At 42.6% G+C, this 18,550-nt stretch overlaps 1 protein-coding gene across 2 annotated transcripts in view; it reads left to right on the top strand.

Annotated features, from left to right (window-relative positions):
• SYT17 (synaptotagmin 17) overlaps positions 1-18,550 on the top strand; it is a 71,305-nt gene that overhangs the window by 30,104 nt on the left and 22,651 nt on the right. For both annotated transcript variants that reach the window (XM_085886339.1, XM_085886349.1), the window contains 2 exons: positions 1,245-1,399; positions 3,215-3,840. In XM_085886339.1, the coding sequence (XP_085742465.1) occupies positions 1,245-1,399; positions 3,215-3,840 (781 nt within the window). The remainder of the gene's footprint in view (positions 1-1,244; positions 1,400-3,214; positions 3,841-18,550) is intronic.

The following is an 18,550-nucleotide window of genomic DNA, read 5'->3' as shown; positions in this document are numbered from 1 at the left end:
AAAGGGAAAAATTTGGACATTTTCTCCAAAACTGTTCAACGAAAAAAATTGAAACTTGGCATATGTCTCGAAATACCCATGGGGTATATAGGGTGATAACAATCACGTCATCAGTGAAGTGGTATTCCAGCCATAATTGGTTGAATTGAAATCTATATCCAAAAATCTGAAACTTCCTTTATCTGATCGACCGGATGTGAGTGAAGAATTAAATTTATGGCGTTCATAACCTATGCCAAGAAATGATGTGACATAATGGGGTGCAAAGATGATGCAGGTGTATGGGCCACAATATCAGTGGGCCATAATAGTAGCGTGTCCAGTTAACGATGGTATTATCCTTCAGAATGAACGCGCGAGGCGAGACTATGTGCTCTACGAGTTCCCTTCTAGTTTAAAATGTTTTTTATGACTTGTTTCTCCACTTTCTTTCGAAATATATCTTGATGTTCTGCTGCTGATTTACAAATATTGTAGTACACACTTTATAGACTTGCTCACATTGTAATGGTAACTGTACATACTTTATGTATGATCTAAACATTTAAATAGTACGTACTTTATAGAAATATGTCTTGGTTGTTGCTGTCACAGACTGCCTGATAATTAATAATCCACCGTTAACCACACCCATCGAGGTCCGATTGGCCTTAGGACTAGCGGCCCCACCCCAATCAGGCTGATTGACCATTGTAGTCCCACCCACCCCTCTGATGCCTTCCTCTTCCTTTACGATTCGGAATGCAGTTTTGGGTACCTTTCGTGGAATCCTTTCAAGCCATTAAAATTACGATAGCAAAGGATGCTGCGCCAAGTCAAACTCTGTCGGATGGTGCCAGAGTCATTGCCATTGAGAGAGGCAGCTCGGAAATACGCCGTCTGAAGATGATGATGATGATTATTATTATTTTGTTGATGAACAAGAAGATGATTTGCCGGTTTTAACTGATCTGGGTTTTTTTGTTTTTTTTGGCTTTTGCCATGGTCTGGAGTCCTGAAAAGTGATCCTTGCTTAGACAATCAGCTGAACAGACCATGTAGGATCTCATATGTCGCCGAAGCGATTTTTTTAGAGAAGATACTCGGACTTCAGTTTTGTATATAGCAGATGGGATCGACATTTTTTTTTCCCATGCCATCCCTACGTTGAGAGTGCTATTGCACTTTCTGATAAACTGCAAAAATCCATATGATTGAGTGTAAAACTTGATATTTTGTAATCTATTTGGTATCATGTGTTACAGATTAGATGAGCGGAGTGATGACCGAGATGGTGACTCTGACCTGGCACTCAGTGATACAACTCTTCCAAGTGATACACCTTTGATGCCACACGAGTTCCCAGAGTGGCGACGCTCATCCGATGCATCACATTTCTCTTTCAGCCGTCACCTGTCCAGTATGTCAAAGCAAATTTTATAGTTTGCTTCGTGAATGTAACGTGGGAAGGCAAAACTTTTTAATCATGATAAATATAGTTAAGGGAATAATCTTCAATCTCTTTCCAAACTTGATAAATGGTGAGATAGAACAGTGATGTTCATTTAAGTCGATTAAAACTTGAAGCTCGTTTTCTCTCTAGTCCCTACCTAAGGCTTTTAAAACTTCCAAAATATTGTTACAGCCACGGGTACCAAGTGTATAATGAGGGGGTTCAATCCCCGTTTGTCCTCAGAAGAGCCCGACCGAGAGCCACCGCTCACAATTAACTTTGTGGTACGGTGAATTGCTTTAGAACCACAAATGCCACCCAGTTAACCACGAGTTCCAGGGTCCACCGTCTAATTTTGCCTTTTAACTAGAGGTCCTCGAGGTCCCGTGGTTTTCTGAATGGGGAGCGCGCCCTCAGAAAAGCACCAATCTTACCTTCATTAGATCTTAATTAGGGCAGCCGAGCGTTTAACCGCTGGTGCGTGCCGACTATTATTGGTCAATTCGTAGGGTAATTACCTCCGAGTCTATCTTGGTTCGGACAATGCTGGATCAATGGGAGGAAAAGACATGCACAGACAGGTTGGAACATCAACAAAGCAATTTATTAATAGGAAAATAAATTAATAAAAAGAACTTATTTCTGTGTGGTAAAAATTAGTAAATTCAAATCAATCAAAATAATAGCAAGCAAATAAATAATTAATCAAGAACATAGAAAAAGAGACAAAGAGCGGATGCTTATCTGGGATTGATTTACTTAACAATGAAACACAGACAAGGGTACCCAGCAGATCATTCAGGGGAGGAAGAGAAATTGCCTCGCTCACCAAAGAGAAGTCGTCCGTCAAACACAAAACGTCCCGAAATGTGTGAGAATGCCTTGTCCGTTGCCAGCGCCCAGCCCCGCCGTACACCACTCATGAGCAGGCTTGAACGCCAATCAACGTCACCCCCAAGAATCAGGCACGCCAAGAGCAGGCCCCGAGCAGAACGAGCACCAACGGCCCGAGCGTCACCGACCGTCAGGCGCCATCAGTAGCCACAACAGACGGACAGCTGTTAGGAGCCATGAGGCGCTGAGGCACTGTGAGGTGTTAAGGCTGTCACCAACTCACTGGCGCCGACTGACTGGAAAAGCCATCTGACTGACACTGACTCACTGACGCTAACTGTCTCGTTGTCGACATACCCGCTTAGAACGGACCTATCATCGTCTTTTTATAGGTGGCCTGTCTAGGCAAGCAAAGACTCCAGCCAAATCCACCCCGCCGCATTTGCGAATCATTGCCGTGACAACCCGCGATCACTCCTGGCCCACAACGCCATGACTGTGGTGCTGGCCGAATGGCAAAAAGCAGCCATTTGGCAGAATTACCGAGCGAAAACGTGAAGCGCTCTAAGACGTCAACAACAATAATCACCTCAATGTTCAGCCTGATATGAAAAAGAGCCGGTTAGCGCTCATAGAGCTGCTGAACGGGGTGTCAAACGTCGATGGAAAAAGGTGGGTGTCGAGCCTCCGTTGGGCTAACGGCTAACTCGCGTGTGTGAATGTGTCTGTCGTAAAGAGAAAAAGGAGCTTTCCATAAGAGAGGGAATCTATTCTTTACCCTTGTCAATGCATCACGTTTAGAATCCCACCAGACATGGGGATAGGTCTATCCTGGACATGCATTTAGGGAAATAACTATCTGAGGACCTGGATGTTTGTATGCATTCATCGGATCGGATTCTGAAATCCGTAACAATTTTTTTTTTCACACTGCTTGCTGAATGTTAGGGTTTGAGAGCAGACGAGGGTCGCGATCACCTTCCATTGATGTGGTGTCACTGGAGGCATGGGCGACAACCGCTCATAAGGAGATTGTGCAGCCACTGCTTCCACGTCGTTCATTCCACTTCCACACAAACTACTTTTGCAAAATCGAACCTGAGCTCTACTCTGTCAACTCAGAAAGTGATGAACTCGACTCACTCACAGACGATGAGCTGCTTTCACGCTACCAGCTCGGCTCATTACATTTCAGTACACAGTATGACTTTCGACACGGGCACCTGGCTGTGCGCATCATTGCAGCACGTGATCTGCCGTTGCCTTTTACACACGATGGATCACACCAAGACATGGCACACTCTAATCCGTATGCGAAGTTATGCCTCTTGCCTGACCTGAAGGATTCTCGACAGACAAGTGTGAAACGCAAGACACAGAATCCTGTGTTCGAAGAACGCTACACATTCATATTACCTTATATGGAAGCACAAAAGCGCACGCTACAGATCACTTTGGTGGACTTTGACAAGTTTTCTCAACACTGCGTTGTGGGCAAGGTGGCCTTGCCACTCTGTGAAATGGATCTCGTCAAAGGTGGTCACTGGTGGAAACCGCTGATACCCAGCACACAGGCAAGCACCGGACTTCTTCTTTTTTTGCCTTTTGTTTCTCTTAGAATAAAATAAGAGTGTATTGAATTATCTTCTTAACTGCTGCAGTCACTCTGGACCGTGTACACATTGGCCACTGCTGATTGTTATGAAGCTTTGGGGGTCAAGACATTGAGAATGCTTGTTTGTTTATTGCCAACATATAACAATGCCCCCTTTTTGAGATATCATATATCTGAATCTGTTTTTTGTTGACAACTTTACAATTTCTGTTCAGATATAATGTATTGATTCAATATCTCGTTTATTTTTTACTACTATGACTACGACTACTATGACTACTACAACCACAACTACCTATTTAATGACTCAAACTATTCCCCACCTCCGTGAAAACATGTCGGCCCAATACTTTCACGAACATGCTGGCCAGGGCTGAAGTTTGACTAAAGCTGGTTCGGGCAGGAATTTGTAATTTGTTCAGGAAGCCAGCCATAACTCGCCCGCCTGCTCCTTGTGAAAGACATCATTACCTCCACCACCGAAGGTGGACAGAGATTGTGTTTTTACCGCTGTCTGTCTGTTTGTCTGCTTGAATGTCTGTCTGTCTGTGAGCAGGATATCTCAAAAGGTTATTGTCGGATTCAGACGAAATTTGGCGGACAAGGTGTGTGACACGGACGAACTGATTCAATTTTGGTCAAGATCCGAATCTGTATCAGGATACTAGAATGTTTAAGGGGATTCTTCACCATTGGGCGATAGGGCCAAAAACAACATATAGCACGATATCTCAAAAAAGTTGTGGACGGATTCGGATAAAACTTGGTGGATGATTTGGATAGATGACAAGAACAAGCTCATTCGATTTTGCTTAAGGTCCGGATGCAGATCCAGCCGACAGTGGCATACAAAATGTACTGTTCAGCTTGGCATACTCTATCGATTGCCATTCTAGTTCAATATTTAACTGCCACCGTTAAATGCTCTCTGATAGGACACCCGACTTGACATCCATATGAGGGATGTCATACCTTTTTGATGCAACACCTGTAAAGCACCAATCTGCCAGTTTATAGTTGTTGGGAATTGAACCCACACTATTAAGCTAAAATAGGGTACCATAAGTACGCTACCTCTGCACCACCGTGTCAGATCTCACTTTTACTACACAATGTGCAATTCTGCTTCGAAAGTTCTTTGCATTATTTATCATTCTCCATTGAAATATCCTTCAGTATTTCTGTCCTCTTTAGTATTTTTGTTTGACTGTACTTTGGTTTTCCAGGCCAAGGTGGTTCAGTTTATTTCGTTAATATTTGAGGTTCAGTGAAACTAAATATATTATTTGCCCGAAGGTCTTGGCCGTGATGCTGAGAATATCAAAAGTATTCAGAGATGGTGAAAGTTTGGTTTATTAGCTTCACCACCAAAGGTGGAAGAAGGTTATGTTTTCACCCCTCTCTGTCTGTTTATTTTGTGGTGGATATCTCAAAAAGTTGTAAATGGATTCAGATGAAATTTGGTGGGCAGGTGACAAGGCCAAACCGATTAGATTTTGGTGAAGATCCGGATCCGACCACGAGAATGTTTTAAGTGATTCTTCACCATTGAGAGATAGGGCAAAACCAAAAACAGCACGATATCTCAAAAAGTGGTGGACGGATTCGGTTGAAACTTGGTGGACAGGTTGGGTGTGTGATAAGGACAAATTGATTCGATTTTGAAGATCCGAATCCAGATACAGACACGAGAATTATTTCATTTCAAAGTGATTCTTCACCATTGAGAGATAGGGCCAAAAAGATATGTAGCATATTTCAAAAATTTATTGGGCCCGATATGTTCTCGGTGATCAAGCATTGCACTGCAAAGGTATGCACTCGACAGATTGCCCTTCTAGTTGTTATTATTCAATTGAATTCAGAATGGGTTTAAAATAAATTATATTCAAATCAAATGGAAGAGCAAATAGGTACAGTCCTGCATTGGAGTAAAATCAGAAGGAACCCGGAAAAGCAAAACGCAAAGATGAATTCATCAAAAGGAAATTGGATGGGATTTGGGTTTCAGCTGATACTCCTCCACCCCCAAACCCATATCCAGGTGTAACCAAGTGAGCCTTATTCAATAAACAAAACAACAACAAAAAGAACCCAGATCAAAAAAAGAAAAAAATTCTGGTTGCCAGACCATGCGTCTGATCAGGATGAAATTTAACACCAATATTCCCCATCATGACTAGCTCATAATTAGGTTTATTATTTGTGAACACTCCTCAAAGTTTGGGGAACATGTGTATGAAGTTTCCCCTCGATCTGTCCACCCGTTCTGGAGAAGAAGATGTTTATAGGTTTTAGGGTAAATCCAGTATGGCATAATAATGTTGCTCATCCCGGGTTTGAGGCTTGCCACAAAAGGAAGCACTTGGCTCCCTCCCAAATGCCTGGTCCTGAGGCCGCCGGGCACAGATAACTCCGCATACCAGTGGGTTGCTAAGCAACCACGAACGCTGATTGGCACTGCCAATCCTGACAGGGTTACACTACCTTGTGTGATTCCTTAGCAGTGGATAGCTTATCCAAACGGGGGCTCGTGCCCTCAGCACAGACCCAGATTACTGCCGAGCGATACAGTGAGTGTGCGCTGGCAAACAAGAGCCAATTAATGGGGTAGTACTTAATGCGGTAGTACTTCCCGGCTAAACTAACGTGCAGACTACGTTGGACCAATGGAGGAAAGACAGAATGAGCTGGGTACATATATAATGGGGGAAATTTATTTATAAAGCATGGGTGTGGCAAAGTATGTGGCACAATAATAAAAGATTTTATTCAGCAATATATACAGGAGGGAAAGCAAGGATTTGTGTGGTGTAGCAAAATAAATGCAATTATTTAAAACAGAGAAGACACAGGGCAGAACTAAACCGATGTAAAGAACTTCCACATTCTTAACTTCTGCAAACAATCCAGGTGCTATCCGACACACACCCGAGGAAATTATAGAGCAAGAAAGATGGGAGGCATGAGGTGTTTTTGACCTCTTTCAATACCTGGCACGGTCGATGGACCTACCCTTCCCAGTCGCTTAGGAGGGGGGGAGGAAGGAAGAAAACTGAGCGTGTCTATGGTGCGTGAGTGGGAGGTGCAAATGAAGTGGAAATGTGATGCAGAAGAAGAAGAAGAGTGAAGAAATACATGACTAATTGCTCTTTTAGTAACTTGCGTCTACAGCAGACAAGATAGTAGATGGGAGAGACAGGACGTGAGAAAATCTGTAAATGTGAATGATGAGGATTGGCTGCGGAACGCAGTGGAAGCCGAGCGCTGATGACCTGGTGATGACCTGGCAACTCCTCAGCAATGATTCGGTGACTGCTCACTCGGCCTCGGTCTCGGTCTCGGCTCAGGCTCGGTGACTGCTCGCTCGGCTTGGACTTGGTGACTGACTCTCTCTTCAGGCTCTGCAGCTCTTTTATAGAGCCTGGGTAAAGGAGGAGCCAAAAAGGTGGATCAAAATTCCCTGCAGGCTTATCCAAGCGTTCTTATTGGCATGCAGACGCCACCCCGAGAAGCAAACCAACCACAGACTCCAGAGCCGAAAATGGCCTTATTTGCTCCCAAACTTGGCCATGTAACAGAGCTCTGGGATTTACGTGGGTCGCGGATTTTTGGGATTGCTCTCCGGTCATGAATGTGCACTGGGCTCCAATGGAGCGTCGTCATTTAGCGGAGCACCAGGGCTACCCAGGCAACATTGGATGGGCCCCAGCGCATATTTGCACTTCGAGCTACATGCCAATATGTTCCAACTCGCAATGTCCTCCATTCCCTGGCATCCCAAAAGACTGTGGTGAGAGTCTGGAAAACTAATTGTGGTTGCAGCGCTTTGTAGCTATTGTAGTGAGGTGGAGGCACTATCGTGTTCATGGTAAGGATGTTGAAGCGGTTGTAGTGAGGAGGCATTTGTGGTGAACATGTCGATCGTAACTTACTGTGGGGATTTTTTAGGAGGCATTGTGGTGATTTGTATAAAGGATGTAGCGTCGTGATGAATATGGTGAGGGTCTGAGATGAAACTTCCATTGGTGAATGGCATGAAGTTTGAACGGGAAATGGTGCATGTATGCTAATGAGGCTCTCTATTGACGTCACCATTGGTTTGTGGCGTGCACGCATGCGTGAAGAAGAGGTCGTGTGTGAAATAAAGTAAAATGGGTGATAGAATATCAAATGGAATTGAAGACCTGACGAAAGCCCAATGCAACACATCTTGTCCCATGTTCCCACTAGACCTAATGGAAGGGTGTACTGAACGAATACTAGTGAAATAACTCTCTTGGAACAGCTGTATGTTGAGTGCCATTGCCTTGGGGGAGTGCCGGCTTCGCAGAACCGCAACAATATGGAGATTTTTTTGGAGAGATATGGAGAACGGTTTCTATATGAGTGACATCTGTATGTGGGAAAACGGTTTCTATATGAGAGTGACATTTCTATATGTGGGAGAATTGTGTGCTTTGCCAGTGAGTTGCCCAGATATCTCAAATGGCAGAGTACTGGTATGATCCACCAGAGGATCTGGGATCAATTCCCACTCTGGATGCATAGTTTTTCCACATATACATATTATGTATGTTTGCTAGTTCATTTGGTGTGTGTGTGTGTGTGTGTGTGTGTGTGTGTGTGTGTGTGTGTGTGTGTGTGTGTGTGTTTACATGAAAGTTTGCTTGTTTGTGTATTCATTTGCACCTTGCAAGGAGCATGGCAACCAAACTTTGCATGGATTTTTCTGTCATTGAGGAGGTTTATGGTTGTTTGGATAAAAAAAACCCCAAAATTTAAACCAGATGATTGGCTTTCAGACCTCCATCAGGTCTTCGGCTAATACATTGCCTGGGTCCCCCCCCCCCCAGAAGTGATCAAGTAATATGTATTGTAAAGATTGGATGTTGAGGTTGTCGTTATTTGTTGTCAACAACACCTTTTTAATTATAATAGTGTTTACAGGTCCACCTGGTATGAAAAAGATTGCTTTATACAGGTTTATGATAACGCTTCCATGTTCACGCCTCGAGTGAGTATGATGCAGACACGCTGTCATGAGCAAGTCATGTGTCTTAAGCAGATGATATGTTGACATCATATAATGTTTGCAAGTTTATAAGGGAAACCGTGTATTCCCTTGGTATGTTTCTCCCCTACCTCCAATCCTCGCTGTCTCTGTATGATCCGTCTGTTGCTCTTTTAGCTTTAATCCACCATGTCACATAGATCGGCACGGTCAGACCAAATAAAGGAAAATACGAGTTGATCATCCGGGTTTTCAAAAAAAAAAGAAGGAGGAGGCCCTTTTATTATTATTATTATTATTATTATTATTTTTTTTTTTTCAAAATGGCCACCGCCTTTTAGTACCCGACAAATCAAGTACCCGACATGATAGTTTTTTGACCTCCCCACCACACCACCTCCCCCAAAAATATTACATGAGTCATGTACCAGACATGTCAGTTTTCTGCCCCAAAACAAATATGACATGGGTCATATACATGACACGTCACGTACACACTCACTAAGCCTATTAAAAATACAATCCATTCAGCCTCTTCGTGTGCAGATACCGCACGTGAAAAGGCTGAATGTCTAAACTGTGTTTGCTTCTACATCTTGTGTCCCAAACCCATCGCTTTCTGTACCCACTTTACCCAGTTGCACCAAGCTGTTCCTGGACTCTGTGTCCTTTTCTCCTGACAAGGTGGAGAGCTTGTTGTCAAACCTCGACTCTGATTCTGCAACCTGTCCAGACGGCATCAGCCCACGTGTCCTAAAAACCTGCTCTGCTGCTCTTGCTCACCCTCTCTCTTCTATTCACCCTCTCATTTGCTCAAGGTCATCTGCCATCTGCTTGGAAATCAGCAAACATTACTGCTCTGCATAAAAAATGTGCAAAATCAGATTCCTTCAAACACAGATCAATCAGCCTCCTCTCAATCATCAGCAAGGATATGGAATCCATCATCACTTCAGACATTAAATCCTACCTCTTCTCCAATGGCTTGATTTCCAATCATCAATTTGGTTTCAGACCAGGTCACTCTACCCTGGACATTCTGCTTCTGCTTTCCCAACAATGGATGGAGGTACTCAATGCCAGATATGAGATCAGAGCCATCTCCATAGACCATCTCCATTGTGAACTTTCGATATGGTCTGGCACCCTGTGCTGCTCACCAAACTCTCTTCCCAGGGTATCCAAGGCAATCTCCACTCATGGCTTGCAGACTTCCTCTCCAGATACAGTCAATGCGTGGTCCCCAATGAAATTCTCTCATCCCCTCTATCTGTCCAGCCTGAAGGTCTGCAAGGCAGTGTTCTGGGCCCTGTGCTTTTTCTGGATATCATCAATGATCTCTCCGACTCTCGAGAAAATCCTCTTTATCTCTTTGCTGATGACTCCACCTCTGGCATACCATCTGTCATCCCTCAGAACGGCAAGCAGCAGCCTCTTCACTCTCTCCAGAGCTGGATATAATCGCAAGCTGGTCCAACACGTGGAACATGTCTTTCAATCCGGACAAATCTCACACTCTCACTTTGTCTCTTCGAAAGGACTGTCTGGAACCTCCCCCCCCCCCAATATACTTTCTCAACAATCCTCTGGAAGAAGTCCTTTCATTCAAGCTTTTGGGCCTCACCATCTTCCATGATCTTTCCTGGGAAAGCCACATTTCCAAACTGGCCTCCAAAGCCAGTCTCTGACTGGGCATCCTCTGTCATCCAAAGTCCTCTCCCCCATAAAACCACTTAGACCCCAATTTTTTGTTTAATGTTGTGACCAAACTTTGGTTCATCATGTGTGGTGAAGATGGTGGTCAAGTTTCATCGGAATTGCATGTAGATTCTGAGAAAAAAGCAAATACATATTTTGGGGGGCAACCCCCCTTAAATCCCCTTAGAGCAGATTTTTCTAATGTCATGAACAAACTTTGGCACGACATGGGTGATGAAGGCTGTCGTTAAATTTCATCGGAATTGTGTGAATCGTTTGAGAAGAAAGCAAATACCTCTTTGGGAAGACAACCCAGTCGACCCCCACCCCCCCCCACCCCATGTAAACTCCCTGTGTAGACCCCTTCACACCCCGTTTTTTTATGCCATCACGGGTAATGATGATTGTGCCCAAACTTCATTGAAATCGTATGTGTAGTTTCTCAGAAGAAGTTGCAAGTATTTGTGGAAGGACGGACGGACGACGTGTCATCACATAAGCTCCCTGGAACTACTTTACAGGTGAGATAAAAACCTTCCCTGGGAATATTATTCCAAACGAACTTCAGTTGGAAGCTGTCAGGGGCTCAGCGACGATCCCAAAGAGAGCCCTCGGCCCAAAACGTCACAGCTTGGTCCGTGAATCGTGAATCCTTACTGAAATGAAGGTGGATGCTTTGAGCCTGCCATGGAAGGACTCAATTCCACATTCGGAGACCTACATATGTAGATAGCATTCGACACACACACACAGCCTTTTATTTATATATATATATATATATATATATATATATATATATATATATATATATATATATATATATATATATATATATATATATATATATATATATATATATATATATATATATATATATATATATATCTTAAGGGTCAAAAATAATCCATTACTTAGATCATCAATTCATGTGCTCTGACCAGCCCATGGCATTTTAGTTTCTATAACTTATCCAGACATCACATAAACCCTTGCTTGTGCTTCTTTGTGGCCTAGCTCTAACCCATTTGTTTCATTTAGTCTCTCTTCTTGTTATTCCGAGCACACATCCTTCGATGCCGGTTTGAGCCCTCTGTTGCTTCATTATCATTTTTGCATTTACAGTCCATGGTTTGCATCCAAATGTTTGGATCGGCAGTACACATTGGTTGAGGAATTTCCTTTTAAAACCTTCAGGCAGTTTTATTTTAAGATATTCCTTTCAAAAGCACTCCAACCAATTTTTGTTCTGCTGTTTATTCTATACATCTGGTTCTCAGGTGATGCTATTAATTATACCAGATGCACATCACTCCTTCCACTTCTAATTTGATGCAATTTACTTCAATTGGCTTGGGAAGAATGTAATTATTAAACATCCATTTTATTTCTTTCAAATTAATTTTCAGATCTTTTTATTGCTTCACGTACTTCCAAAGCCTGCAATTGACTTAACGGTAAAGGTGGCTGGCTTAAGATCTCATAGTCTTGAGTTCAAGCCCCTGTCGTGTCATTGAATTAACACGAGGTGAGTTGACTCAGCCTGTCACCCTTCTGTGGTCAACAAAATGAGTACTAGCTTCTTGGTAACAGGAGCACTGCATCAGCAGCACAGTCACACCCCCAGAAAATGTCGAAAATGATTCAGCCAAGTTGCCACAGGCTGCATATGAATACATAAATAAATGCACCTTCTGGGTTTGTCACCACAACTCATCTGGTTTTGGTGTAAATACAATGAGGTCATCTACAAATTGCATGCAATTTAGGTTGGCTCCATTAATATATCCTAATGTTTGTCTTTGCAAATCAAAAGTGTTGAGGATTTCTCCAATAAAGCCACAAATAATTTTTGTGATATTGTATAGCTTCAGCAAACACCTTTCTCAATCTTCATTTTGTTTTCTTTTTGAAGCCTAAATTTGCATGATGCCTTTTTTGAAAACGGTACCTTGGTTCCTTCATGCAACCAGAAACAAATTGTGTTTACACAAACGAATATGTATCCTTTGTCATAATCGATTAATCCTATGCATATTCATTGTGAATTATAATTACTTGTCGTCCTATTTGAATATAGTCCATGGTACTGAATCCTTGTTCTTTTGGCTGGACAAAGTTTAAATTTCTTTTTAGCTTGTTTTTCAATCCTTTGTTTTTAAATATTTTGTAAATAACAGATAGCTAGTCAATTCATCTGTCGTTTCAGGTCTTTCTTCTGTCTCATTTCTTGTGCAGAAGTATTGGTAGAGTGTTGTTCCAATCATCTGGTACTTTGTTTTGTCTTTTCTCTAAAAATCTAACAATAAAAATCTCTAAAAACGTGTGCTTCAATCTTAGCCAGTTCATCACTCCCCCACTCACATGATTTTATGATCTCAATCGATATGCCATCATCTCCTGGAGCTTTTCCATTCCAAATGTGCTTGACAACATGTTTAATTCGTCTGCAGAATACCTGGCACTTGATCCTTGAGCATTTTTTTCCCCATGATCAGAATTTGATCCTTTTTGTAATTTTCTGTCTTGCTGTTGTTATGTTGAAATAGGTATGTATGTATTTATGTATGTGCAGTTTTATTTGTGTAGATGCAGCTTTTAATTTGCACGATGGCTGTCAGCGGGAACTTGGGTTGTTTGCTGCAATTTACTGGAAGAAGCATTGCAGTGTAGTGAACATTTTAGGAGATCACAAGTGTGTCAATTTTATAATAATCTTCAAAGTAATTGTAATATCGAAGGCTCGGCCCATATAATTATTCCTCTTTCAGAAATTCAAACAATGAATGTCGGATGAAAATACCCATCTGATAGACAATAGCATGGTTATGGTATTCTACATATTAAACACAACTTGAAGTTCATTATCACACAATTTCTCAAGTAACATTCTGTTAACATATTTATTAATTAAATGAAGATTTCTCTTACAGCACTTTGATAACAATCACATGAACATCCATTGCAATCAGAAAAAAAATGTCCGTTGGCACATGAAATTACCATGCCTCCCAATTGTCTCGGTCACTCACCTGCATTTGTTCCTTTCGATCTATCTAACTATTTATACACTGTATAAATTATATATATATATATATATATATATATATATATATATATATATATATTCATTTATGATTATTGTCCACTGGTTCTGTGATTTTCTTTCTCGATGTACCAGATTTGATGTATGCCTGGTGTTGGCTTAATGGTGAGGGTGGTGGGCTTGGGATCCCAGGATCCTGAGTTCAAATCCTGTTCAGCTGTTGAATTAATACCAGATGGGGTTGACTCTGCCTGTCATCCTTCCGAGGTCGGCAAAATGAGTACCAGTTTGCTGGTATCCTCTGTTGGAGTGGCGACCTGTCCAGCATTGTGCTCAATAGCAAAGGAGATTGCTTAGGCAGCACCAACACTCTGCACAGAGTATTGTCCCAATGGATGTATGGATGGCTTTGATGTCCATTGGCATGCAAAATTTCAGCTTTCTATGTCACCTGGAAAGTACCGATCTTTAATATCAGTCCGTGAGTGAGTGAGTCAGTCAGTCAGTCAATGGTTAGGAAGAGCTTTATAAATTAGATATCTGCCTTGACATGGTATATTTCTAAAAACCTGCTCTGCTGCTCTTGCTCAAACTCTCTCTGTTCTATTCACCCTCTCATTTTCTCAAAAGAATCTGCCATCTGCTTGTAAATCAGCAAGCATTAATGCTCCAAATAAAAATGTGCAAGAAACTGATCCCTGCAACTACAGACCAATCAGCCTTCTCCCAATCATCAGCAACGTTATGGAATCCATCATCGCTTCCAACATCAAATCCTTCCTCTTCTCCAATGGCTTGATTTCCAACCATCAATTTGGATTCAGACCAGGTCACTCGACCCTGGATATGCTGCTTCTGCTTTCCCAATCATGGATGGAGATCCTCAATGCCAGACAGGAAATCAGAGCCATCTCCCTGGAGCCTAGACATATCACATGCCTTCTATATGGTCTGGCATCCAGCACTGCTCACCGAACTCTGTCCTTCTGGTATCCAAGGCCATCTCCACTCATGGCTCACAGACTTCCTCTCCTGTCACAGCCAATGTGTGGCCCTAAATGGAGTTCTCTCATTCCCTCTTCTTGTCCAGGCTGGAGTTCTTCAAGGCAGTGTTCTTGACCCTGTGCTTTTTCTGGTTTTCATCAATGATCTCTCAGACTCTCTGGAAAATCCTCTTTATCTCTTTGCTGATGATTCCAACCTCTGCCGAACCATCGCTCATTCCTCTGATCGGCAGGCAGCAGCCTCTTCACTCTCTGCAGACCTGGATAAAATCACAAGCTGGTCAAAAACATGGAGCATGTCTTTCAATCCTGACAAATCTCACACTCTCACTTTGTCTCTCTGAAAGGACATCCTGGAACACCCCCCCACCCCCCATCTACTTTCTCAACAATATCCTTGAAGAAGTCCTTTCATTCAAGCCTTTGGGTCTCACTATCTGCCACGATCTTTCCTGGGAAAACCACATCCACAGTAGTGAGAGGAACGTGGCTGGGATGTAGGATCTCACTTTGCTCTCTTCTCAGCCCGATGAAATGGCTGCGCAATTCTCGTGTTCATGCTGGTGAATTTGCAGCATGTTGGACAAGACGTTCGTCATTGACTCTTGGCTGGTCATGAGAGACGGACCTCGAAGCCTCGTGTATATCAATGAAGGGAGCGGTGCCATTCTGCAGAGAGCAGCTGCGTCAGCAAGCACGATTGATGACGGGACTGCACGGCGGTCCCTGGGCCCTGTTGTTGAGTATTGCCTCGACGATTACCTCACGTACATTTCCCGCCGAGAGAGCGGCTCGGTGCCATTTTTGGATACATCTTCCTGTGCAGGATGAAGCACCTCGATCCCATAGTTCACTAAAGACCACCTCTGGAAAAAGCTAAGTGCCAGAATAAAGGGAGGATTTTCATTTGTTCAGTTTACCCTTGTCTGGATGTATGTCCACGTGTAAAGGTGCCTCGACTTTAGGCTTAATTTACTTCACGTATTATCATTACATTTTGAATTACTCTGGTAAATATTTTTTTCCCTTAAATCCCCGTGTTTTAAACACACACACAATCACACATATATATATATATATATATATATATATATATATATATATATATATATATATATATATATATATATATACACACAGGGGGCTGCAAAAGTAGGTATACAGTAATGATGTACTGGTATACTCCTTATTGTATACCTACTTTTGCAGCCTGCTGTAAACACACACACACACACACACACACACACACACACACACACACACACACACACACACACACACACACACACACACACACACACACACACACACACACACACACACACACAGCATGACGAGCACTTCCCCGATCTCCAATGGACATAAAGTCGTACACCAAAGTGTCGCCTCGGACCGGCGACTCTCAAACAGACAAAGATTGCATGGTCAACATCAGTTGAACATCAAACGGAGCCACCTATCTGGATCTCAGGTTTATTTACCTCTTATGGAATTGCCTTTTTACACAAACAAAGGTAAAAAAAAATCAATACATTTGATGTGAAGCAAAGAGTAGTTGGTGGTGGGAGGATGTTTGGCTGGGAGATTGTGATGTGTACCTTGACCCCATGGCCAATGTACGCAGTCCAACAAGACTGTCCCATTGGCATACACATGCCCCTCAGCCCAAACGCTGAAGCACATGGTCAATCAAACACACATCCTCACTCTGAAAGGCCAAAATGCATGGTCATACAATTGGACTCCTCCATCAAAAAAAAAATACCCTAATGACATGTCCATGGGAGAGGTAGGTGCAGCCTGGAAGTTTGGTACGATTTCATAAAAGTTTTCTGTTTCACACTGTTTTTTCCTTCCATCTCCCACCCCTCTTGTCTCTTGCTCTCCTTGTTGTGCATTCTGTGTGTTCGCTTTCATATGAGCCTCGACAGTGTATACAAAAAAAAAACTTCTCAAGTGGCTGACTTTGCAATGGGCAAGTATCATCTCAAACTGGAAGGAAGACAAGAAACAGTTTCCACCTTTCTCAATGTTTGTCAAGATTATCGCCAAAGAAGCAGAAATAGCTTGTGGTCCGGTGATTTAACTTCAGGCTATGAAATCAATAAGTAAAGCCAGAAGGCCGGAAAGGCAAACATTCAGGAATTCCAGAAACCAAAGAAAGGTCGGCGTTGCTACCTCTCTCTCTCTCTCTCCACTGAAGTGACGCAGAAAGGTGAAAACATACAGATGTAGGGTAAGGAGCAAACAAATACTGATAGCACATTCACCTTTTGATGAAACCCACTCACAGACAAGACTGTTATTACACTTGCTTACAGTTACCTAAGCTACTGACCAGTCCTGCCAATATCCATGTACCCCATCGATCCCCAATACTTGTTGGTGCCCAACTAATTGGAGTTTAAATTTATCTAGTGTTTCTGGATGCCACGACTTTTCCAGAAAAACGACTCCATGCATTAACTTCTCTCTGAGTGAAGGACCCCTACCTGACTCTAATCCTAACTCCCTTCTTTTCTTGAGTTCCGGTTCCGGTTTTGGAGAAGCGAGAGGTCTCCTTCGGGGCTCCCTGCTGACGTTCTCAAAGCTAAGTTTCCGGTTGTTATTTGTCCCATTTTAACTGTTTAATTTTCTCACCTACATGTTACTGTGTGTTGCTAGTTCGGTTTTGTTTCAAAAATCGTGCTATTTTGTGAGTATTTTTGTCGACGTTCTTACCTGTGCTTGAGGCCTAGGCCTAGGCTTGAGGCCTACCGGTTCCACTCGGTGTTCGATCGTTTTTTGTTTGTTTGTTTGTTTGTTTTTTCTCCCCATTACCTTCAATTTCTATCCTCCCCATTACCTTCAATTTTGATCCTCCCCACTTTCCAAACATCCCCCATTCTCCCAACTAATCTCTTTCTTATCTCCAAAAAAAAAATAAAATAAAATAAAATAAAAAACCCTACAACAACACGCTCACCTTCTCCCGATTCTGCTTCTTCTTCTTCCTTTTAACTTCCTCCTCGTCTTCTTCCTCGATTTTTTTTTTTACACTTCCATGACCTAATCTGTTGAACTCTCTCATACATTAATATTAATAACAACAACAAAAAATATATATATATATATATACCCAACAACAACACGCTCACCTTCCCCCGATTCTGCTTCTTCTTTTTCCTCTTAACTTCCTCCTCGTCTTCTTCCTCGATTTTTTTTTTTTTTTTTTTTTTTTTTTTACACTTCCATGACCTAATCTGTTGAACTCTCTCATACATTATTTTTAACAACAAAAACGATCTTATAATGCTTCATCTTCCTCTCTCACACATGTGGTACTCTTTACTGTTTCACAATGCACTACTCTTCTGCTATTTTAACAGACTGCTCTCATTTCGACCTTTCCTTCATTCCTTGCCTAAAAAAATCCAACTATTACAGCGCTTCTTCTCTCCATGCTCTGAATTCGCCTTCATTGCATCCATCAAGAATTGTGTTAAATCACATCTCTGACCTAAAACTTTTAAAAACCACAGTTTGCCATGGATGCTCGCTTTCCATCAACCATTCTTTTTTTCCAACTTCAGTGCCAACTCACCCCCTCACCCCTCACTCTCAAAGCAACCATCCCACTCTTCTCCCTCCAAGCCTCCCTCTCAACTCTCTCAAAAATTCCCCCCTCACCTTTCTCCCACCTTTCATCCCCCTCACTCTTCCTTCTCAAAGTTGCCCTCCCTCTCATCCACCAACCTGCCTCCCTCCACTGCCCTCTCACCTCCATCTCTTCACTCCACCTCCTCAAATCCTCAACTGCCTTCTTCCTTGTCTCTTGTCCCCCTCTCCCCCAGCACCACAGAGCCTTTTCTCCTCCTCATTCGGCCCCCTCCCCTCGCTATTCTGCAATACCCTACACTCCTTCAGCAAC

This window comes from Eptatretus burgeri, chromosome 1, assembly GCF_056783735.1.
Source record: "Eptatretus burgeri isolate ZD-2024b chromosome 1, Ebu_testis_v1, whole genome shotgun sequence".
Classification (NCBI taxonomy): domain Eukaryota; kingdom Metazoa; phylum Chordata; class Myxini; order Myxiniformes; family Myxinidae; genus Eptatretus; species Eptatretus burgeri.
Note: the sequence above shows the minus strand (reverse complement) of the source record. Positions and strands in the feature narration are given on the sequence as shown.